We start from the raw sequence: 25,654 nt of genomic DNA on the forward strand, positions 1-25,654 counted from the left end.
TTTCTTTGGGCAAACAGATGGTGACTGCTGGGTGGTATATGTTCTGTATCAGGCACTACAGCCCTGCCACATGCACAATGGAGAACCTTCTTGCAGCAACACCAGAGGCACTCCAAGTGGCCAGATACTGGTCAAAGGATATTTAACCAACTACCAAGTTTGCAAAATCTGTGTGTTTTTTTTTCTTTTTCTTTTTAATCTGTGTGTTTGTTTTGTTCTGTTAGAATTGTAACACAATGGTATGGTTGCTGATGACACGATGAATAAATAAATACTACAGCTGATGTGGTCTATCCAACACAATTTTCTGAATCAGCACCCCAAATAACCAAACCAAATCTAAAGTTGACCAAAAAATTATTTGTCACCCTTTTGATACTATGTTGGAGAGTGGTCCCTGGTCAAAAAAGGTTGGGAACCACTGATATAGCAGTTGCATACTAATCTCCCCAAGGGACTCAATGTGGCTTACATGAGGCCAAGCCCACAATTCATCAATAAACAAAACGTCAATAAAACCATCAATACAATACAATTCATATAAATCACATAAACAAAAAATAAGCAATAAACAATCAACAGTGACATACAAGCATCTAAAACCAATGACCGGGCCAAATGTAATAGATTAAAATTAAAAGATAATGCTGATGTGAACAAGGTAGGATATAACTGGGATCGGATTTTCAGAGAGAATTGAGGGAACGCAGTCAGTCCTAAATCAGTGGTAAAGTGCATTTTGAGGGCATATTGCTGAGTTTCCTTATTCTGGGAAGGCACACTGAAACAACCACATTTCTTGAGTCCTCCTAAAGACTGCCAGAGTTGGGGCATGTCTTATGTCCCTGGGAAGTGAGTTCCAGAGTGGGGGGCCACCACCGAGAAGGCCCTCTCCCTCATCCCCACCAATTGCACCTGCGAAGGAGGTGGGAGCGTGAGCAGGGCCTCTCCAGATGATCGAAGAAATCGTGTGGGTTCATACACAGAAATGCAGTCATGCAGATAAGTGGAGTAGGGTTACCATCTAATGAGATATGGAAAGACAGAAATTGTGACCTAGCCATACTTATTGGAGTAGGGTTACCATCTAATGAGATATGGAAAGACAGAAACTGTGACCTAGCCATACTTATTGGAGTAGGGTTACCATCTAATGAGATATGGAAAGACGGAAACTGTGACCTAGCCATAAACTTTCAAAAAGTTGTGTAAGATGATACAGGTCTGCTTGTGTCAGACCTCTAACTGAGTATGGCTGCTGTTATTCCTTTTGTACCACTGAAGGCTTCTGTAGACAAGCAGGATAGTTAACAGTAGTTACTCCCTGTAAGGAAAATGACAGTCGTAGTTAAGGAAGGATTCTCACCAAGTGGGAAAAAGCATGCACTTTTATATTTAGAGTTTTGCAATGGATGCCAGTCAAAGAATGCCCTCAGACATCTCAGCACACAAAGCATGCTACAGCAAAATATACAAAACAGGCCTCTAATATTTTTAAGTAGTGCTATTGGTGCAAATAGAAACCACAGGCATGCCAGTTGAACATGTGATCCAAAGCACATTTGCCTAAATGAGTGTTCAAACAAGATCGGACCAGCCTCTGATAAGCTCTAAAGATAGGAGCAGTGAGGAGGAAAGAGCTCTCAGGGAAACAACAAGGCCGAGATCCCAGAAGCAGCATCCAGATCCTCAAACTTGGGAAAGAAACTTTTCTGACTGCAAGTCCCAAGATCTGCTTGCCAGGGTCATCTCAAAAAGTAACTTTGCAAAGCTTTGTTCAGCTATAGAATCAAATCCTTCCATCCTGTGCTAAAATACTACATCCAGAAATGTGTCCTTGTGTCTCTATGTTTCTGCCTAGAAATACATGTACGTGACACTACATATATAAGGACTGCCAGAGTTTGGCATTACATACCAAGCAAACAAGAGAGTAAGGCAATAACAGAAGATCTTGGCCTTTCATTCATTCCAAAGTGATAAACTTATATGCTGTTGTTGTGTACCTTGGAGTCATTTCCAACATGTGAGAACCCTAACTCAAAGCTGTGGTGGGGCTTTCTAGAGCTGAGAGGGTGTGACTTGCCTAAAGTTACTGAGTGGGTTGTCATGACTGAACAGCAGAGATTCAAACCCTGGTGTCTAGCGCAGTAGAAGAGAGAAGACAACTTCACCACGCTAGAGCAGTGGTTCTCAATCTGTGGGTCCCCAAGTGTTTTGGCCTACAACTCCCAGATTTATAGTTCACTGATAATATAAGAGCATTCTGAACTCCACCAATGAGAGAATTAAACCAAACTTGGCACACAGAACATCCCTGACCAACAGAAAATACTGGAAGGGTTTGGTGGGCATTGACTTTGAGTTTGGGAGTTGTAGTTTGCATACATCCAGAGAGCACTGTGGACTCAAATAATGATGGATCTGGACCAAACTTGGCACAAATACTCGATATGTCCAAATGTGGAGGAGTTTGGGGGAAATAGACCATGACATTTGGGAGTTGTGATTGCCGGGATTTATAGTTCACCTAGAATCAAAGAGCATTCTGGACTCCACCAATGAGAGAATTAAACCAAACTTGGCACACAGAACTCCCCTGACCAACAGAAAATACTTTGTTTGCTGATGGTCTTTGGTGACCCCTCTGACACCACCAGGTTGAGAAACACTGCTCTAGTGTGATGAGGCCACGAGAAATGCTGCAAGGAGCCTAGAAGGCTCTGGTGGGCAGGGCAGGCAGACCCTCGGCTTCCCCAGGGCTCCGATTTGGGGGTTTCTCCTCCCTCTCTCTCTCTCCCACCCGCCACCCCCACAGGGCCCCTTCCTTGCTTGCACTCACTTGTCGAGGACGAAATAGAGGTCGAAGGCGCCGTGGCAGGAGGGCTGCTTGTCCTGGTCCTGGGCGCGGGCGAGGCGCGGGATCGGGTCCCCCAGGAGCAGGAGGAGGAGAAGGAGCGGCGGCAGAGCCAAGCCCAGCCAAGGGGACCCCATGGCCTCTCCCCACCGGCAGAGACCTCCACAACAACAGGCTGGCTTTGGCGGCGTCTCTCTTCTGCCCAGGAAGCGAGCGCGCAGAAGGGAGGAGGACGACGGCGAGGAGGAGGAGGAGGCGAGGACAAAGGGGAGCCTGGCCAAGTGCGGGCCAAGCCCCGAGGGAGGAGGAGGAGGAGGAGAAGTGGGTCCCCCCACGCGAAGAGGAGGGCGTACGGAGCGCGGAGCCCCCTCCTCCCGCGGCTCAGCCTCTCCTTCCCTTTTTTGGGCTCCTCGCCCCCTTCAGCAGCCTCTTCTCTTCTTTGTTGCCTCTTCCCTCTCCGTGCACAACTCCGCAAACTCCCCGAGGAAACTTGCGGCCTCTCCTTTCTCTGGGTCTCCTTTTTTCCTTCTTTCTCCCTGCTCTTTGGAGCTCACGTCCCCCAAGTTTTCCCCCTGCGCGCGCTTTGTTTTCCCCTCTCCGCTTCTTCCTTCCCCTTCCCTTCCCCCTCCGCTTCCCTCTCTCTCTCCTCCTTCTGGCCGTCCCTTCTTCCTTTGGGCTTGGAAGGCCAGGGCGCGGCTGGCGGGACTACTAACGCTCAGGGACTTGGGGAGGGAGAGGGAGGGAAGCGGGTCGCCCCGGAGGGAGCCCAGGAGACCGACCCAAGGCAGCCTCTTCCCCGCAGCCCTGGCTCAGCCTCGCCCGGAGGCGGGGACTGCAAGGGGGAGACCGTGGCCCTCCTTGAACTCAGGAAATTAAAGCTAAAAGAGAAAAGTAGAAAAGAGATGAGTTGCCACAGCCTTCACCCTCTGAAAACTTGCTCCTCCATTTGAATTTGAGGGGTTCCACAACTAGACAAGACCCTGAAGTGCATCGAACCATAGTGTTGGAAGAGACCTCGTGGGCCATCCAGTCCAACCCACAAGAAGCAGGAAAATCGCTTCTTAGAAGACAGAGAGTGAGAGATCATTGAAAACTAAAGTTGAGAAGGTTCAGGCCATGGCGTTTCCCATTTCTGGGTTGTTGTAGGTTTTTTCGGGCTATAGAGCCATGTTCTAGAGGCATTTCTCCTGACGTTTTGCTTGCATCTATGGCAAGCATCCTCAGAGGTAGTGAGATATGTTGGAACTAGGAAAAGGGGTTTATATATCTGTGGAATGACCAGGGTGGGACAAAGGACTCTTGTCTGCTGGAGCTAGGTGAAATGCCTCTAGAACATGGCCATATAGCCCAAAAAACCTACAACAACCTAGTGATTATGGCCATGAAAGCCTTCGGCAATACATTCCCATTTCTATTTATGACTCGCTCGGGGACCCTGCGATGCCCAGGTTATTTGAGAAATGTATTGTTTGTTTTTGGGTGTTAGGTATTCTCTGTTTGGGGTGGGTGGTCTACAATTCCCAGAATCACAGGGTCAATCCCCCTCAAACCCTGCCAGTATTAAAAGTTGGCCATTTTGGGTCTGTGTGCAAAGTTTGGTCCAGGTACATCATCATCTGGGTAGAGTGCTCTCTGGATATGAGTGAACTTGGAATGGTTTAAACCAGGGGTCCTCAAACTAAGGCCCGGGGGCTGAATATGGTCCTCCAAGCTCATTTACCTGTCCCTTGCTCAGGGTTAACCAAGCACACAACAACAATCCTATCTCATCAGCCAAAAGCAGACCCACACTTCCCATTGCAATACTAATAAACTTATATTTGTTAAAATTGTTCTTCATTTTAATTATTGTATTGTTTTAAAGTGTTTTTGTACTACAAATAAGATATATACAGTGTGCATAGGAAATCGTTCATGTTTTTTTCAAATTATAATCCGGCCCTCCAACAGTTTGAGGGCTGTGACCTGGCCCTATGTTTAAAAGGTTTGAGGACCCCTGGTTTAAATGATGCAAATGGAAAATGAGTTTGACTGGAATACATTGGTGATTATAGTTTTCATCATTTTTATATGGATTTTTATTATGTTATTATGGCCAAAAGCGAGGAGGAGCTGAGGAGCTTTCTAACCATGGTGAAAGAAGAAAGTGCAAAAGCTGGGTTGAAGTTAAACATGAAAAAAAACTCAAGATTTTGGCAACAAGACTGATTGATAACTGGCAAATAGAGGAAGAAAACATGGACAGACTTTGTATTTCTAGGTGCAAAGATTACTTCAGACTCAGACTGCAGCCAGGAAATCAGAAGACGTTTACTTCTTGGGAGGAAAACAATGACCAATCTCAATAAAATAGTGAGGAGTGGAGACATCACACCGGCAACAAAGATCTGCATAGTAAAAGCAATGGTATTCGCCGTAGTGACCTACAGATGTGAGAGCTGGACCATAAGGATGGCTGAGCGAAGGAAGACAGATGCTTTTGAACTGTGGTGTTGGAGGAAACTTCTGAAAGTGCCTTGGATCGTGAGAAGATCCAACCAGTCCATACTTCAGGAAATAAAGCCCAACTGCTCATTAGAGGGAAGGATATTAGAGGCAAAGATGAAGTACTTTGGCCACATCATGAGAAGACAGGAAAGCTTAGAGAAGACAAGATGCTGGGGAAAATGGAAGGAAAAGGGAAGAGGGGCCGACCAAGGGCAAGATGGATGGATGGTTTCCTTGAAGTGACTGGCTTGTCCTTGAAGGAGCTGGGGTTGTGACGGCCAACAGGGAGCTCTGGCGTGGGCTGGTCCATGAGGTCACGAATAGTCAGAAGCAACTGAAAGAATAGTCAGAAGCAACTGAAAGAATAGTCAGAAGCAACTGGCTCGAGAGCAGTACGTGTGAAAAAGATCTTGGAGTCCTCGTGGACAACAAGTTAAACATGAGCCAACAATGTGATGTGGCGGCAAAAAAAGCCAATGGGATTTTGGCCTGCATCAATAGGAGCATAGTGTCTAGATCTAGGGAAGTAATGCTACCCCTCTATTCTGCTTTAGTTAGACCACATCTGGAATATTGTGTCCAATTCTGGGCACCACAGTTCAAGAGAGATATTGACAAGCTGGAATGTGTCCAGAGGAGGGCGACTAAAATGATCAAGGGTCTGGAGAACAAGCCCTATGAGGAGCGGCTTGGGGAACTGGGCATGTTCAGCCTGAAGAAGAGAAGGCTGAGAGGAGATATGATAGCCATGTATAAATATGTGAGAGGAAGCCACAGGGAGGAGGGAGCAAGCTTGTTTTCTGCTTCCTTGGAGACTAGGATGCGGAACAATGGCTTCAAACTACAAGAGAGGAGATTCCATCTGAACATTAGGAAGAACTTCCTGACTGTGAGAGCCGTTCAGCAGTGGAACTCTCTGCCCCGGAGTGTGGTGGAGGCTCCCTCTTTGGAAGCTTTTAAGCAGAGGCTGGATGGCCATCTGTCAGGGGTGATTTGAATGCAATATTCCTGCTTCTTGGCAGGGGGTTGGACTGGATGGCCCATGAGGTCTCTTCCAACTCTTTGATTCTATGATTCTATGATTCTATGAATAAGCAACAACAAGCCAGCCTTCACCCTCTGAAAACTTGCTCCTCTGTTTTATTTTGAGGGGGTTGCACAACTAGACAAGACCTTGAAGTGTATAGAATCATAGAGTTGGAAGAGACCTCATCAGCCATCCAATCCAACCCCCTGCCAAGAAGTAGGGAAAGCTCTTCTTGGAAAAGAAAGAGAGCAATAGATCATTGAATACTAAAGTTGGGAAGGTCCAGGCCGGCCCTAGATAATTTTCAAGTGTAAGCAAACAGTATTTTGGCACGCCCCGCCCACCCAAACCAATAACTGAAAACTAAAAGGTAGAAGGTTGAGGTGAATAAAAGAGTTACCCTACAAACCAGAAATTTACTTACAACATTATGTTCATATAGTTACTTTACACAGAATTAACACAAATTAACTTTTTAGAATGCAAATATTTTATTAAACTTAGCAACAATTTCAAGTTTTTGTTGTTATTTTTGGTCTACAAGTATTACGGCAGCTGCAAGGGACCCACAAGAGTCCTGCCTCTCTCTCTCTCATGCCTTGCCTGATGTGTGTATGTGGGGGCGCCTCAAGAGCGCCCCTCAGAGATTCGCGCTATACGCAAATGCGTATCTTGCCTATTGCTTCAGCCACCACTGCCTGTCATGCTTGCATTTGGAGCATCTTTCTTCCCTAAAGGGCCTGGTCTAGGGGATGCTGGGAGCTGTCATTTTCACACATGTACTGCATTGTCATTTAGCCTTTTGGGGGTTTTAAAGTCCTTTCCACTGTTTTTTTTTGGGGGGGGGGGGTATGAGTGATGGTCACTTGTTGGGCTGTTAGGGTTGTAATGTCCAAATTTCACATCAATTCATCCAGTGGTTTTTGAGTTATGTTAATTAGGCCTGGGTAACAACGCAAAAATTTGTTTCTAAAATCAATTTGTATTTGGGGGGGTTTTTTGTTTTGATATTTAAAATAATTACAAAAATTTCCTTTTAAAAAGTTCAATATTTACGAAATTTCGTAAATGTGAAAAAAATTTCAAAACATTAACGAATCGATTTCCGAAACAATAACGAATCGATTCATTAATGGCGGACGCAACCGCGAAATACGCTAAAAAACCTCCAAAAACTTCTGAAGCTTCCCTCTCCCTCTGTTGTTGACTGTTGGTGTGATATTATAATTTTTTTCACTAATTAAACAAAAAACTTGCCCCAGACATGCGGAAATAATAACGAAACGACCTCAGAACAATAACGAAACGAATGCAATAACGAAATACGAAGCATTTACAAAACGTGTTTAAAAATTCGTTTTTTTAAAAAATTGCTCCAGAATGGTTCGTTATTGTTTTGTAATTGAAAAAATTAACGAATTATTAACGAATTACGAATTAACGAAATGAAACCGCCCAGCCCTAATGTTAATCCCACAAATGAACATTACATTTTTATTTATATAGATTTGGAAAGCTGGACAGTGATGAAAGATCAGAAGAGTCTCCTTGTGGAGAGGGAAAAGCAAAGTAATAATAATAATAATAATAATAATAATAATAATAATATCAACTCTGGTCATTTATTTTGTATCAAAAGCATTGCATAAATTAGTATAAAACTGATAAAAATAGAAGGAGCACAAGCAGCTAAATATCTTTTGACCAGAAATGGGCAACAGCAACAGCATTGTCTGTAGCCTCCAACAATTCTTCCTCTGTACCTGAGGCAGGGCATTGTGGACAAGCATACAGATGCAGAGTTGTCTGTTCTGCTCCACAGTGTCACAAGGTGGGGGATTGTTTTAGGTAGTACCATTTTTGGCAAGTTGTCTTTTCATCTGCCCATTTCACTTCTGAGTCAGTTCGGAGACTTCCAAGTTGCCGATTCTTGGTTTGCCCCTGGAAGACCCTCATATGGGGGGGGGGGGGGCATCCCGTTTGGATTTCCTAGTTTAGCTGCCCAGAGGAATACTCTTGCTCCTGTGCTATGCTAATAATATATAATAATATAATATAATATAATGTATATACATATAAATTTATTTATAATATTATAATGTAATGCAATATAATACTAATAATATGGTATTATAATTATATATTTATATTACATGTAATATTACAAATAATATTACAATATAATGGTATAGTACAATATAGTAATATGTAATACTGATATTGTACCATGCTTATAATATATTGTATGTATATATATCTTGTGAGCTGCTCTTAGTCCCCTTCGGGGTGAGAAGGACAGCATATAAATGTCGTAAATAAATAAATATAAATAAATTACTGGGAAAACATTAAGAGGAATGGTGGTTCTCATGAAGCTTTTCCTTGATTTGTGTCTACTGGGAGGAGGCTGATAGCTATGCAGTGGGTGGCTTTCACAGTGTTCAACCTTATTTCTCTCATAGTTAGCAGCAACTTCCCATCGCACATCGGGGGGGGGGGGGGGGGCAATGCCAGCTAACTTGTAGAGTTTATCAAGAGGTGTAGGTTTAAGATATCCTGTGATTATTCTGCATGTTTCATTCAATGCTATGTTAACCTGCTTCACATGGGCAGACTTGTGCCAAACAGGGCTGGCATACTCTGTAGTTGAGTAAGACCAGGCCAGGGCTGATGTTTTATTAATTTGGGGTCTTCACCCCACATGCTGCCAGTAAGTTTCTGCAGGATGTTATCACATGCATCTATTTTGTGCTTGGTGTTCATGCAATGTTTCCTATATGTTAGTGTTCAATCTAAGGTGACACCAAGATATTTAGGATGGGAACAGTGTTCAGGCTCTTGACCTTCCCAGGTAACTTTCAATTTCCTGTTGGCTTCACAGTTCTGTAGGTGAAAAGCACACACTTGTGTCTTGGCAGGGTTAGGCTTCAGGTGGTTAACTTTGAAGTAGCTGGAAAGATCTTTCAAGGTATTAGTAAGCTGGATTTTGACTGTTTCAAATTCTTTTGCTTGTGTTGTTAGGCCAAGATAATCAGCATATTTAAATCAACTCTGGTGGCACAGCGGGTTAAACCACTGAGCTGCTGAACTTGCTGACCAAAAGGTTGGCGGTTCGAATACGGGGAGTGGGGTGAGCTCCTGCTGTTAGCCCAAGCTTCTGCCAACCTAGCAGTTTGAAAAAATGCAAGTGTGAGTAGATCAATAGGTACAGCTTCTGCGGGAAGGTAACAGTGCTCCATGTAGTCATGTTGGCCACATGACCTTGGAGATGTCTATGGACAATGCGGACTCTTTGGCTTAGAAGCAGAGAAGAGCACAACCCCTCAGAGTCAGACACAAGTAGACTTCATGTCAGGTGAAACCTTTACTTTACTTTAGAATCAACTCTTTTAAAATGTAGTGCAGGAGGGGAATTCTGTGGATACCCTGGATTGCCGCCAAGACCAATAAATGAGCCTGAACTCTTCCCTAGAAGCCAAGAGGACTAGACTGAGGCTGTCCTATTCTGGGCATGATATGAGAAGACATGACTCACTAGAAAAGGTAGGAATAATGCCTGGGAAGGAAGAAAACAGATAGATTCAGCCCTGAGTCTTTGCAAGACTGAAGCAGAGTACATGATGATGGGTGACTTGGTGGTCTCTCATTCATACGGTCACCATAACTAGACACTGACTTCTTGGAAGTTAACAACAGCAAGGTCCAAACCCTGGAGCTAAAATTCCAGGTCATTAGTGATTTCCCAAGTAACCAACAAAACAGAGCCAGAGGCTGCTAATGGAAAGGGTAGTGACAAAAAGGTCTGGCATCAGCAGTTGGGTTGACATGGTATACCAAGGGAAACACAGCTTCATGTACGATTGGTTTTTTTCCCTTTCTTACTATTTTAAAACACTACCACCATGGGGCTCAATCCTCTGCTTAGTCCCAACTAGAATAAGGCCACTGAACCCATTGTTGAATGCTGAGTTTCACATCCACCTAGGTAAAGCCAATTAAATCAATGGGTTGGCCCAATCACCTTAGCCATACCTAGCCTTAGAAGGAAAACACTATTGAACAAATCTAGACCAAAAACCCATAAAAGGTTCACCTTTGGGTGGCCATAACTCAAAAATGACTTGAAGGCACACAACAACAACAACAACAACAACATGTAAGTTTAAGAACTCTGTTTTAGGCTGTAGTCCTAGACATACACATCAGAAAGTAAATCTCATTCAACACAATGACACAGATTGGGAATGTTTATTTACTTAATTGGGAGTCACTTAAACCTCTTGAAGGCCAATGTAGTGTCGTGGTTTCAGTGTTGAACTATACTCTAGATACCAGGCTTCAATTCTCTTCTCAGTCATGGAAACCTTTCAGTGGCTTTGGGTGAGTCACACACTCTTAGCCTCAGAAAACCCCATGATACGTTCACCTTAGGGTTGTCATAAGCCAATGCCAACTTGATATTAATTTGGCTTTCATAGGGATGAACAAAGCTCAGAGACAAATCAAGTGGCCATTTTTGAATCAACTCCAAGCAAGTATTAGATCCTGAAGGGAACATATATATCCAAATAGTAATTGGGCACATAGCAGCAACCTAAAAAGGTTCCTTTTAGACCAATATGCTGGTCATGCTAGATGAGAGATTCTGAGAGTTGTAGTCAAAAAGTAACTCTTAATGAATCATTATTACATGGTGAGAAAGTGACTTTGAAAGCAAAGACATGGTTAAAACTATTTTTGTGGTGAATATGAGTAATGGGACTAATAGAAAAGCCTTTATTTTATTTTTTCTTTATCCAACATAATGCTGAAATAAATAGAAAGACAAGAAAACAACACTCAAACTACTGCACCAGATCGGTTCTCACTATTAGCTCAGGACTACTTAACAACAAAAAATAATTTTCAAAGTCCAGACAATGAGACATAATTCAAGAGGATTCTGACACACTAAGATAAATGTCAGCCATAGGTTACTTTGGACAAATATATTGCTTTACTGTAATAACTTTTTTAAAATCCTCATTAAACCTCTGCTCTTTGAATTAAGATATTTCTTGTCTATCCATGATAAAACAAGAAGAATCGTGCAGCCGTCATGGTGGTGATAAGCTACCAGATTCGATCTCTTGAACATCTATCAGTTTCTTGACACTTCTAACAAACTGTTCTCCCCACACTCTGAGCTGACAGGGTTTTTTTAAAAGAGGAGAATACCAGAGGACTTCACACAGAATTGTTAATGGCCTGCTTGTTAGATGGGATCACACAACACCACTTCTGCTCTTGTGAGATCAAACACATCATTTCTGTTTTCTCAGATGTAGCCTTATGAGCAAATCAACTCTTTAGTGAGAAACATATAGTTTATCATGACTGGTGCCCCTTGCCAACCATTTGATACATTTTTCCTATTCTATTAGGTTGATAAGTTCTGTCACCTCTGTGAACCATAAATAAAAATGTTAGTTTTAAAGGATTTTCTAGGTCCTCCAGCTCAACGAAGGTCAACTTCCACTAGAAGCTGACCATGGAATCATATTGGAGGCCCTCAAGATTCATAAAAAGAATATTTTAATCAAATCCATGAGTAATCAAATCCACACAAGTCAAATCTACAATGTGGAAGGCCAACTATAATTACTTTTGAAGGCATTTTTTCCAAAGGAGAAGAAAAATTCAGCAAAATTCTTGTGGTGCATGGCCTTTCTTGTTAGATGCAAGTAGGTTACGTGGAGGCCCTGGTGGCACAATGGGTTAATCCCTTGCACCGGCAGGACTGCTGACCTAAAGGTCAGTGGTTCGAATCCGAGGAGTGGGGTGAGCTCCTGTCTGTCAGTTCCAACTTCTCATGTGGGGACATGAGAGAAGCTTTCCACAGAATGGCAAAATCTCCAGGCATCCACTGGGCAATGTCCTTGCAGACGGCCAATTCTCTCACAACAGAAGCAAGTTGCTTCTGACACACACAAAAAGTTGGTCAAGTGTATATGTGAATGTTTTGGCCAGAAATGTTAAAAAGTTAATTTATTAAACTACTATTTTGGTCATCCTGCAGCAACCATGAGAATAGAAAACCATTAATAGTGAACAAGTCATCTGCCAAATAACCATTATGAAATTGATTGATTTTCTAAAAAGAAGAAGAAGATCTGATTGTGTAAAGTAACAGTAGAGTTTAATAGTTACTTCCATAGAACAGATATTCTAGATACATTCATCTTAGGTAATTTTGTGACTTCATGAGGACTAGCCCCACTGACTCATTTCCTGTGTTTTAATTATTTGCAACATCTATTACTATTACTCACATAAAATTACAAGGTTTTTTTACTTAAATGGCAAGCCAATCTGTCCTTACTCTCCATAAATGAGTTTTATGATTTATTACTCTAGACATGCAGCATGCATGTCTAGAGTTCCCACTATCATTGCCTCCATTGCCCTCATACAGAAACATGCTATTCATAATCTTTATTGTTTTGTTTTTACTTTACAGTCTGAGGAGGAGTGCATGAAACTGAGGAAATAGTGGCTTAATCGAAGCAATCCAATGTGTGTATGCATAGGGAAAAACTTCATATCTTCCAACATTACACAGGTGACAACTGGGATACATGTGAACACGCACCAAGAGTATGTTCAAGAGGGAAAAGGTTATTCATAAGTAAAAACAGACAAACTGGAAAGGCAGTTTGCTTTTACTTGAATCTATAGGGAAAGACAAGACTTTTCCTCCTCTTCTACTTGTCCCATGTTGAGTTATGTAAGTAAGTAAGTAAACTTTATTACGGTTGATGACCAGATCGTAACAGGGGACCCAGTCCCGTACGTCCACATCAAACCCATGGGGTTATATACTTCAAACTCAAGAAATTTTAAAATCTAAGCTAAAAACCAATACAAGTATGTGTGCAAACTTATTTTGCACATTGAATTCACTTTGCAAAAGTAGATTAAGCTGAAGACAAAGTGGGGAAATGGGAGAAAGAGAAAAAAACCTGGACATTTGAAAAGCAGCAGAAAAAGTAGAATGACAGAGAATTAATTGGGAATGTCTTTGCCAAATAAGGGCAGGTAGAGGGCATAATATAACCTGAGGCTTGGCTTTTGACACTTAGGACCCATTCAGCTACAATATTGGTGTTAACTATATGAACAACTGCCTCTGATTTCTCTGAATTCTTATGACATACAAAAATATTACTGTGAATTAGAACAAGGAAGGGAAACTAAATGAACATCTGATATCACAGAACTGGTAAAAAAGTTCTTTTTTCCATTTTGTGGTATATTTCTGCGACATTCCACATTTGTATCTATAGACTCTATAGGTTATTTCCTATATGGGAAAAATAGCATAATCTAGGCCTAAAACAAAAATAAATAGGTCATTTGAGGCTACATGGCAGGCACAGGCTATTCTTTGCTCATTCCAGCTGTAGAGCATGGCATCCAGGTCATTCAATAGTAACTGCTTAGCTAGCGCAATGCATACTTACTAGTTTTAATGCCAGAGACATCAAATATATTATTAAATACACTCAGGTTTTGTCAGATTTAATGTTCAGGGGTTAGATTTTACATGAGAATGACTTTAGAAAAACATACAGGTCTGCTATTCATAAATGTAACACAATATAATCTTGTGAAAGGATCTTTTTTGTATGAAGAATGCAGTTTGACACTACTTTAACTGCCATGCCTCAGTGCTAGGGAATCATGGGAGTTGAAGTTAGGCCAGGTACCAACATTCCTTGGCAGAGAAGGCTAAAGAAGTTATAGTTTTACAAGGTCTTTAGCCTACTCAATTAAAGAGTGCAAGTGCTGTAGTGATTTCAGCTGTGGATAGAGAGGTCCGTGCCCGGTGAGCCTTCGCTAAACCAGATCAGCCAGGACAGAGGACAGCCACTCCAGTTTAAAGGCAAAGCTACAGAGGTTTATTATGATTCAGCCAAAAAGGATGCAAGTACAAACAATATGCTTCAAAAGATACAAACACACATTCACAGACAAATGCATAACATCTTAAACAGTTCTGGCAGGTATTCAGATTTCCCTCTCCCTCCTCTGATTGGCTGAAAAGAAGGTCAGGCTAGGATCCATGCCAGGATTGGCCAGGGGTTCCTTTGACATCATAGCCTGTGGGAAGACATTACTATGGCAGGAAGAAAGATAGCTGGTGGTTGGAAATTTTAAGGAGCCAATCTACTGTAGAGACACCCCTTGGGAGGGCACAATCCACGAGGAAATGGTGACGTGGATATGCTGATTAGCCCCTAATTAACTCAAGTGTCCAGTTCCATGTGAAACACTGGGTGCAAGACCCAAATACAAAAGTGATTATTTCAGACAATCAGGGGATTGGCAGCCTGTGTAGAGAGTTTATGAATTCATGCTTGCTGAGCCCCTCTTCCATGGGAGCAGCAGACTTTCAGCCTCAAGTTGAATGAACAAACATACTGAGCTCATCATGGGGACAAAAACAATTGTTTTGATATTTATCTGGCTTGGAAAATAGCCAGAAGGACCCATGATCTCCTTTCCCAAGGGATTATGCAAACTTGAGGGCATGGAAAGGTACATTTTGATACATTTCATTTGACACAGTTTATACAGTTTATACTTTCAGGAATTAATACAGTACATAAAAGAAATAAGTTACAGAAAAATCATCAAGTTGATACAGTTTATTAAAGGGTTCGATATGATATAGTTTTTAGGGTACAGCTGCTTGTAGGTTCACCCTGGAACCTCATGTGTCTTTGACATTTGACAATTCTGGAGCTGCTGAAAAAAATTAAAATAAAAAAAACCATATCTTCCTCGCAGTCTCTTCATGAGCTATAACTCTTGGGAGTTGGGGGTCCATGGCTCGACAACAGTACCTCACTAAATTACAAATAAGGATTCCATAGCATTTCCATAGCATTGAACAATGCCAGTTAAAGTTTTGTCAAGCTGCATTAGTTTTACAGTGTGGATGCACCTGCATTGAAAAATCAAACATGGTGCAAAAGGTTGTTGCAAGAATATTACTTTTTATCCTGCTATGAAGAAGCTGCTCTCTTGACTACCAGACAAAGGAAAATGTCCCTAAAATAAAATGCTGAATGGAAGGAATTGCTTCAGCATCATAATATAGCCCTCTTCTTTTGGCTTTCCAGTGTAAAGGCCTTCTAGAAAAAAATGGAGTCTATACTGTCCTTAAAATGATATTCTGCCCATAACCTGCAAATCTTGGGGTTATATTGTTAGTCCTGACTCAAAAGTAAACCACATGAAACCAGGATGTGAAGATGACTTCCAGGAAGTGAGGAGGACAGTTGTTGCATGCATTCACTTCCTTTCCATTTCCGGATGCGGTCACAAACTAACACATGCTGTTTTGATTCCATTCCTTGTTGAGCTTGCAGACAAATCACTGAAAATAATGAATGTTATTTATCAGCATTGTTGGAGCAAAGGAAAAGAGGCATATCTTTATTACCATTTTCAGGTTTTAAAAATGTTCTCTGCTTTGGGAGTTTAACACAGGTTTCCACATTTCCTTGACTTTCTTGCATAATATGTACTCTTTCATGATCACTAGCCACAGAACAGGGAGTTCAGAAGGATGTTATGCCAAACATTTCATTTTGCAGCCAGATAGGAAAAATATGTGGAATAAGATACTGAGTATTTCGCGTACTGTATACTGTATTCCCTAAAGTAACCTACGGATGTGAGAGCTGGACCTTAGGGAAGGCTGAGCGAAGGAAGATCGATGCTTTTGAACTGTGGTGTTGGAGGCAAGTTCTGAGAGTGCGTTGGACTGCGAGAAGATCCAACCAGTCCATTCTCCAGGAAATAAAGCCCGACTGCTCATTGGAGGGAAGGATACTAGAGACAAAGTTGAAGTACTTTGGCCACATCGTGAGGAGACAGCAAAGCCTAGAGAAGACAATTATGCTGGGGAAATTGGAAGGTAAAAGGAAGAGGGGCCAACCAAGGGCAAGATGGATGGATGGCATCCTTGAAGTGACTGGACTGACCTTGAAGGAGCTGGGGGTGGTGATGGCCGACAGGGAGCTCTGGCGTGGGCTGGTCCATGAGGTCACGAAGAGTTGGAGACAACTGAACGAATGAACAACAATAACAATACCTTCAAATGCTTTCCAACTTATAACAATCCCAAGCTAAACCTATTATGGGGTTTTATTAGCAAGATTTGTTCAGGTTTTTTTTTGTCGTGTCAGGAGTGACTTCAGAAACTGCAAGTCGCTTCTGGTGTGAGAGAAATGTCTGTCTGCAAGGATGTTGCCCAGGGGACGCCTGGATGTTTTGACATTTTTACCATCCTTGTGGGAAGTTTCTCTCATGTCCTCACATGAGGAGCTAGAGCTGATAGAGGGAGCTCATCCGCATTCTCCCTGGATTCGAACCTGCGACCTCTCGGTCTTCAGTCCTGCCGGCACAGGGGTTTAACCCACTGCGTCACCGGGGGCTCCATTTGTTCAGTGGGGTTTTGCCTTTGTCTTCCTCTGAGGTTGAGAGAGTGTGATTTGCCCACGGCCAATCAATGGGTTTTTACGATTTAGTAGGCATTCAAACTGCCAATAAAACAGCATTAGTATCAAAATCACCTTCCAGCTTGAAGGTCTTTTAACCATTTCCTTTTTATTTCACTTTAAAGATGTGGTGTGGCAATCTGGTTACTAGTAAACACATGTGGTTAGTATTTCCTGTATAGGAAAACCAAACAAGAGAGTGTAAAAAGCATTGCGGAAATAACTTAGGTGCACAAGGTGCACAAGTGAGGAATTTTGTAACTGTCAGTGTTGTTGCTAGGCAAGTGAAAATATTCATGTTTAACAGAATCACAAACGCTAGGTCTACACTGCTATATAAACCAGTATCAGAATAACTACATTGAACTGGATTTTTGAGTCAACGCTGCTATATAATGCAGTTCAATGGAGTTAATCTGTAGATCCAGCCTAACTGGGAAGGAGCCTTGTGAGCCATCTATTTCAAGTTCTTTTTTTAGTATAGGAAATGCAAGGCTAGTACATCCATAAAAATAATTTCCCATACCCAGACCTAAATTTAATTATCTTTACTTGATTTTTTTTCTCATGTCAGGAGTACCTTGAGAAACTGCAAGTCGCTTCAGGTGTGAGAGAATTGGCTGTCTGCAAGGACGTTGCCCAGGGGACGTCCGGATGTTTTACCATCATGCAGGAGGCTTCTCTCATGTTCCCACATGAGAAGCTGGAGCTGACAGATGGGAGCTCACCCCACTCCCTGGATTCGAACTGCCTACCTTTCAATCAGCAGTCATGCCAGCACAAGGGTTTAACCCATTGCACCACTGGGGGCTCCTATGATCTTTAGTGAGATACAGTGTTGCATTACCATAGTTGGAAGAGACCACAATGGCCATCCAGTCCAACCTCCTGCCATGTAGGAATTCACAATTAAAGTCCTCCCAACAGGTGACCATCCAGCACCTGATTAAAAACCTCCATAGAAGGAGACTCCTCTGTGCTTCGAGGCAGTATATTCCATTGTCAAACAACTCTTACTATAAGGAAGCTCTTCCCAATGTTTAGATGAAATCCCCTTTCCTGCATTTTGAATCCATTGCTCCATGTTCTAGTCTCCAGAACAGCAGAAAACAAGCTGCTTCTCCTAATGTGTTTGGTGAGGAAAGGTGAAGTAATAAATGTTTTGTAATACATAAAGCTATGTATAGTATCAACGTTTTGCATGGTCAGGACAATGAAAATGGCCTAAGGCTGTTTTGTGTGCAAAAATCAGCAATGATACCTGTTCTAGTGAGTAAGTGGGAGTAAACCCACTGAACTCAGAAATGTTTCCTTAATGTGACTTAAGCATGATCTTGTAAGATTTTTTTTTAAAAAAAAATCTAAGATCTTAAAGCTAAGATCTACTAGTGATGTTTAAATCTTAAGACAGACATAGCAATATTTCAAAAATAATATGTAAAAAAGAAGAAAGGCCTACAAAAACAAACTTAGCAGAGTACCTTTGTATGGTCCTTTCACAGGTATATATTCACTCCACTTGCTTCACTGCCAATAGAACCTCTGAAAATGCCAATCACAGTTGCAAGTGAAATGTTAGGAGAAAATGCTGCTGGAACATGGCCACACAGCCCAAAAAACTCACAGCAACTCAATAGGAAGCAGAAGGGCAATGAGAAAGTTCCTGTATTGTAGAAAGATTAACATATACGTTCAAGATTGGCAATTCACCCTATAAATAGGCTACGTGGTATCTTTCTATTGGTTAAGATAAAAAAAGTTAGTATTAGAAACAAGGTTGTCATGTATTATTTCAAAACCAGAAGTGGATTTGTTTTTGCTTTGAATGGTTTTAATATTTTTTCTATCAGTCTGTGCAGGACCTTAGAGAATATCCTCTAAATTTCAACCCCTGACACACTGCATTTTCCACCTCTTCTGATAAGGGATATAACTGGAAGGCTCTGGTTATTGTGCCATTGATTCCTTTCCCCACTTTGCAAGAGCCCTTTTTCATGTCCTCTTCCTATAAAGTGACAGAACAGCAGCAATATCATTGCCACATGGGTCAACATCTGGAGCAGATGCTTAGCATCTGTTGGTAACCTCTTCCAACTATCCCTTTGATGGACTGCACTACAAAAAAGAAGCTATTTGCTGGATAATACCAAAGACCAAATCTACTCTGGGATCTCTGTGGCCAATTAGAAACCCACAAAATGGGGAAGAGCCCTTCTAACAGGGTGGCCTGGCCATTACACAGAATGTGGTGGGGCCACCTAAGACAGCAGCTTTGTGATGTCATGACAAGACAACACATTGTTGGTTATACTACTGTTGAATTTAATTGTTGCTGCTTTCAAGGATGAGGAGAGGTGCTTGCAGGATTTTCATGGGCCATAATAAATCAGTTGGTTTTGGGTAATATATCTTGCAAAGGAAGGATAGCCAGCAAATTTTCTTTTGACAGTCCTGCTCCTTCCTGTTGCTTGCATTTATTTATTTATTTATTGTCAGGGCAGCCAGTCAATTATATTACATTTCTAACAGAACAAAGCAAACAAACAGAGAAAATACAAAATGTGTGAGTTTGTTAGTTGATTAAATGTCCTTTGACCAGTATCTGGCCACTTGGAGCGCTTCTGGTGTTGCTGCAAGAAGGTCCTCCATTGTGCATGTGGCTGGGCTCAGGTTGCATTGCAGCAGGTGGTCAGTGGTTTGCTCCTCTCCGCACTCACATGATTTATTTATTTATTTACTTACTTACTATTATTATTATTATTATTATTATTGCCTATATTGTAAGCTACCTTGAATCCCCTTTGGGGTCGAGAAAGGTAGGATATAAATATAGTAAGTAAGTAAGTAAATTTATTTATTTACTTACTTACTTACTTACTTAATTACTATATTTATATCCTACCTTTCTCGACCCCAAAGGGCAGGCATGTAGCCGGGGGGGGGGGGGGGGCTCGTGGGGCTTCAGCCCCCCCCCCCAAAAAAATTCTCATGTTGGTTCGCGAAAAGGCCTTACTGGTGCATTATTTAAACTGTTATGTTTATTCATATCATGATCTGATCACCATACTCAATATATCCCATATGCATGGGGGTATTGGGGTAATGATACAAAAGGTTTGCTAGGTTAGACCCTCTTTCACTCAGACTCAGCCCCCCCCCCCCGAAACTCAACCCCCCCGAAACCCCCCCTGAAAATTTTTTAGCCCCCCCCCCCCCCCCCCGAAACGAAATCCTGGCTATGGGCCTGCCAAAGGGGATTCAAGGTAGCTTAAAATATAGGCAATAATTCAATGCCTTAATAACAATATACATCCAATATACAATTAAATAAACATTTCAATTAAAAATTAAAAACAAGATTAGAAAACATTAAAACATTTAAAACATTACAATTACTACTATAAACCATGCTATCCAAAATCATAATCCAGGCCATTCTGGTAGTCATTGCATATAATTCCAAAGCCATGTTTTCTCTTTCTTTCTGAAATATTGCTGGGGAGGGAGTTCCACAGGTGAGGGGCCACCACTGAGAAGGCCCTGTCTCTTGTTCCCACCAATTGTGCTTACAAAGCAGGCGGGACCGAGAACAGGGCCACTTAATCTTAGAGATAGTTCATAGGGGGGGGAGAGATACGTTCGGACAGGTAAACTGGGCCTACTACATCTGGCATACTACATCTGAATAAGAAGGTTATATATAGCCATTATGGCTAGAAGCCAAGTAATGATTGCTCTGCCTCCAGGAACTTGTCTGGAAAACATTTATATCAGATTACTAGACAGAACAGAGCAAGATAGGGTGATGCCTCATGCAGACCCTGAGGATGTTCCTACAGATCTCAATCCCCACTCACCAAACCATGTCAATGAAATTTTGAATTGTATCACCCAAATTCAGTAGTGGAGTCATGGTTTGCTATGGAAATTTAACAGCAAGCTGGGGGAAATTTGTCCACAGCAGCAAAATGTCTTGGATAAACATTACAAAAGGCTTGTCTTGGATAACCACTGACTTCACCATTCTTGTTGACATACCAGGGCTACAAACAGCAAGCAGAAATCTAGGCACGCTCATATGGGAGGAGTCTTTCGGATACCCTGCCCTCAAGTCATTTGAAGGTTTTAGAGATAAAAAAAAATGAACCCTGCACTTGTAACAAGTTGAAAGGCAATATAGCTCTCACAAGGGCAAAGTCATGTGTACAGGAACACCATCCTGGCTTCTAGAGTTTATGCTAGTTGTAATCTCTACACTCTTGCAGAAGGCTTATATAAAGCCTGTTACCATAATCTGAATGGTTTGCTTTTCACTATCCTAGTTAAAAATTACCCAATATTTAATTAGTGCAGAAGAGGGGGAAGAGAAGGGAGTGAGGGGGAGAGCAAGGGAAATGAGAGAGAACAGGAGAAAAGACAAACATTGGGATGTCAAGTCAATTTCTCTTTCTCAGGATCAAGGGAGGGGAGAGAAAATTGCACAGGGGGAGAGAAGTGTTAAAAAACAACTGCTTCCAGCACTGCTGCCTAGAGAAAATTATGTAAATATTTATGCAGAGACATCTTTGCTGAGCACATCGAGCTGCAGCTTCTTGCCAGGGTGCACATTCAGCAACGCAGTTGGATCAACAGCCTGAAAAGCAGATGTGCCAATTTCCTTTATTTGATTATGATGATTCCTAATTACACCAGAGCTGTGTGGCAATGTCCTTTGCTTGTACAACTCTCTGCTTTGTGTTGAATTGGTAAGAATAGGGACTGTGTTAACACAGAATTGGAGAGTTGAAAGAGATCCCAATGGCCATCCAGTCCAACCCAATTCTACCATGCAGCAACATTTTATTATTTATTTATTTATTATTATTTACCACATTTATATACTGCCCCTCTCAGCCTAGAGGTGACTCGGAGCAGTTCACAATTGACAATAATTTTATGCCTCAACAATTATAACAAGTAAAACAATAATAAAATACTGTTAAAAACATTAGCATACAATATAAGAATATAAAAAAGTATAAAGCCTTAAAAACATTATTGTGAGAGTCTCCATGTCAAGTCATTATTCAATTGTGTTGTCAAGTGGTTCCATGATTTTGTATAACTATGCCATATTTGGGAAGGCCTGCTCAAAAAGCTAGGTTTTCACCTTTGAATCTACCCCAGCATCCCCTTCCTCATCTTCAGAGCACTCAGAATCTCATGAGGCTACAACAAAAGAGATTTTTTTATCCCATGTTTTTCAGCCAGTACAGCAAATCAGCATGCATTTAGTACTAACATCATGTAGCCACCCCTCTTTTAAACATGAGAAACCCTGTGTTTTAGGTACTGTGTAGATGGGATCTCAGAATTCAACTTTAGATGAGCTTTCCAAGGTACTAAATCTATTTGAGGAATAGTAAGGTGGCCTTCTGAGCCATTGTTTGCTCCTTTAAAGTTTGACTAAGTTTGACTAAGTCCCAAAATAGTTTTGCTGCCCCACTGAATCAAAACCCACCAGCTGTTGATCGTGTGCCTCAAACACTTCACAGTCCACACATCATCTTGAGCAGATAAATTAGTATGGAAGTGAAAGGCAACTAAGAGGAAGCGAGTTTAAAAGTTTAAAAGTCAGCAGCCTTACACGTTGCAGTTGTGGATTCGTTTCATTTTATATAGTTGTGAGGGGTTTTTTTGTTTTTTGCCTTCCCTTTTTTGAATCATACAGCTTCAGAAAGGGAGTCCATGACTGAGGAAAGATAATTAGGCAAATCTTGTGGTTTTCTTGATCTTGCTACAATTCAGCAAATGCTGGTCAGCATCATACATAGCCTATCTTATCATCAAGCAAATGAGATCGTGGACAAAGGAGAGAAGCCCAGGATGGAAGTGCAGTTGAAGAAAAAGACAAAGGATGGAAATACCAAAATGAAACAGAGTGGTCAAAAGGAACATAAGGAAGATACTGGAGGTGAAGCAACATATTGTCTTGGATTCTCCAATACTGTGCCTTTAAACACCACCTCAGTCAGTTTTTCCACTATTATAATATACTGTAAGAACAATGACTTTGATTTTTATGAGTAGAATAATGTTTGAAATGTTTACAAACTTAGGAAATGGAATTAATTTTCAGAAGATGAAACAAGACCACAGTTTCAAATACCAACTTTATTTGCTATTATATTTTGCTTGTGGGTGGATACGTCACTGATCACACCTACTTTACAGTTCTGTCTTTCATAGTTGTTTTCTGTGGGTAGCAATCCTTTTTTCACAACAGAAGAACTCTCCCTCCACAGAAGTTTTAGAACTTATGAGAAAGTTTTGAACCCCCAGATGGTAGTATTACACTCTGCTGTTATTTAGCACTCATCACAATCACAGCTATAGCTAAAATTACAATGAGTGGTTAAAACCAGAGAAAGACAGGAGCCAGAACACTTCTTACAAAACAAGTAAACAAAGAGTAATTGCGTGTTTTGCCTTAAATCTCCTGTTCTACAAAAACTATAGATGATGAAGCTTCTTCTTTGGAAGCTTTTAAACAGAAGCTGGATGGCCATCTGTCAGGGGTGATTTGCATGCAATATTCCTGCTTCTTGGCAGGGGGTTGGACTGGATGGCCCATGAGGTCTCTTCCAACTCTATGATTCTATGATGATGATGATGATGATTATTATTATTATTATTATTATTATTATTTGAAAAACAAGATGAGTCCACAGCAAACAAGATCATTCTCCTGACTGTTGTATTGGATCATATGTCAGACACTTCCCAAGTGTCTAGGACTGTGTGATGTATCAATGAATAATGTGTGTAGATCTCAGTAAGGTGGCCTTTTGCAGCTGGCAGATGATAATTTTCTCAGCACCGACTGTATTTAAGTGCAGGCCAAGGACTTTAGGCACTTATTATTATTATTATTATTATTATTATTATTATTATTATATTTTATACCCTGCTTTATCTCTCCTGTGGGAGACTCAGAGTGGCCTAACATAAAAGCATCAGCATACAATTTGAGTGCCACATCTAAAATTTACAAATATGTATACATTATAACAGGATTAAATATAAAGAGCCAGCTAACAGTGCGTCCAGACATAGCTAGAACTGGTCAATATGGAAGCAGATAAAAGATTAAGTTAAACATGAGCCAACAATGTCATGTGGTAGCAAAAAAAAGCCAATGAGATTTTGGCCTGCATAAATAATAATATAGTTTCTAGATCCAGGGAAGTCATGCTACTCCTCTATTCTGTCTTAATCAGACCACACCTGGAATACTGTGTCCAATTGAAGGGAGATATTGACAAGCTGGAATATGTCCAGAGGAGGGTGACTCAAGGGTCTGGAGAACAAGCCCTACGGGGAGCTGCTTAAGAGCTGGACATGTGTAGCCTGCAGAACAGAAGGCTGATTGGAGATATGATAGCCATGTATAAATATGTGAGAGGAAGCCACAGGGAGGAGGGAGCAAGCTTGTTTTCTGCTTCCTTGGAGACTAGGACATGGAACAATGGCTTCAAATTACAAGAGAGGAGATTCCATCTGAACATGACGAAGAACTTCCTGACTGTGAGAGCCGTTCAGCAGTGGAACTCTCTGCCCCAGAGTGTGGTGGAGGCTCCTTCTTTGGAGGCTTTTAAACAAAGGCTGGATAGCCATCTGTCAGGGGTGCTTTGAATGTGATTTTCCTGCTTCTTGGCAGAATGGGGTTGGATTGGATGGCCCACAAGGACTCTTCCAACTCGATGATTCTATGATTGCTAATCTGCCTTTTTGTTCTGATAATCAAACTCAGGCATATTATGCTATTCAATCAATGTTCTGTACCCATGGATTCTGTATCTGCAAATTTGATATCCAAATCTGTTATTATTATTATTATTATTATAATTTCGCAAGGCAAATTTTGTTTTTGCCATTTTATATAAGGGGCAGCATTTTGATACACCATTTTATGTAGTGGGACTTGTGTGTGAATGTAAGCAATCCCAATAATGAGATGAACAGATATAATGCTTGTTGGTGTTTTTCATAACAGATAACCGCACTGCACAGTTGGCTCAACACAAATATGCAAACGAACAAACTGGTGCAGGCTGCAAAAGTCAGTTTACTGGGCTCTCACCTTTCATTATATTTATTTCACAAAGCTCAAGTTTCTACCCCTTGTGGACACTTTGAGAAAAGGTCATTTGCATAGATGTGAGAGTTTGGGGTCTGTATGCAGGGGGACAAAGAAAATTATACAGGCTTTATAACGATTAATCAATACATACTAGCACAACCTAACACATGGAGGAACTTCTGTCCAACTTATCATGGAATTAAAGTGTTATGCCTACATTTCCATTTTTATGGAGCCAGTGCATATCAATTCCCTCCAACACACCAGGACTCCCAGTTTCCATGCACGACATCCCATCTGAGCAGAGAAACTATGACAGGAGGGTGTGGGTGTGTATTCAGGAGTGTGTGGTGGGTGGGGAGGAGTGGGGGGAAGCTTTGCAAAAATAGATTGTCCCCAGATCTGAGAAATTAATGTGTTGAGTCCCCAGCCTCCTCCCATTTTTTCCAATGGTTGCAGAACAGAACAGGATTGGCCTGAGTACTTGCTACTGCCTTACGATATAATATAATTGTCATTATTGTTGTTGTGCACCTTTAAATCATTTCCATTTTATGTTGACCTCAAGGCAATCAATCATGGGATTTTCGTCATAGGATTTGTTGAGAGAG

The 25,654-nt window shown here is 41.4% G+C and overlaps 1 protein-coding gene across 2 annotated transcripts in view; it reads right to left on the bottom strand.

The window, feature by feature from the left end:
• ANTXR2 (ANTXR cell adhesion molecule 2) overlaps positions 1-3,667 on the bottom strand; it is a 164,533-nt gene extending 160,866 nt beyond the window's left edge. For both annotated transcript variants that reach the window (XM_060779346.2, XM_060779345.2), the window contains exon 1: positions 2,843-3,667. In XM_060779346.2, the coding sequence (XP_060635329.2) occupies positions 2,843-2,994 (152 nt within the window). In that variant the 5' untranslated portion in view covers positions 2,995-3,667. The remainder of the gene's footprint in view (positions 1-2,842) is intronic.
• Positions 3,668-25,654: the final 21,987 nt, after the last annotated feature.

This window comes from Anolis sagrei, chromosome 5 (assembly GCF_037176765.1).
Source record: "Anolis sagrei isolate rAnoSag1 chromosome 5, rAnoSag1.mat, whole genome shotgun sequence".
NCBI classification, from domain to species: Eukaryota; Metazoa; Chordata; class Lepidosauria; order Squamata; family Dactyloidae; genus Anolis; species Anolis sagrei.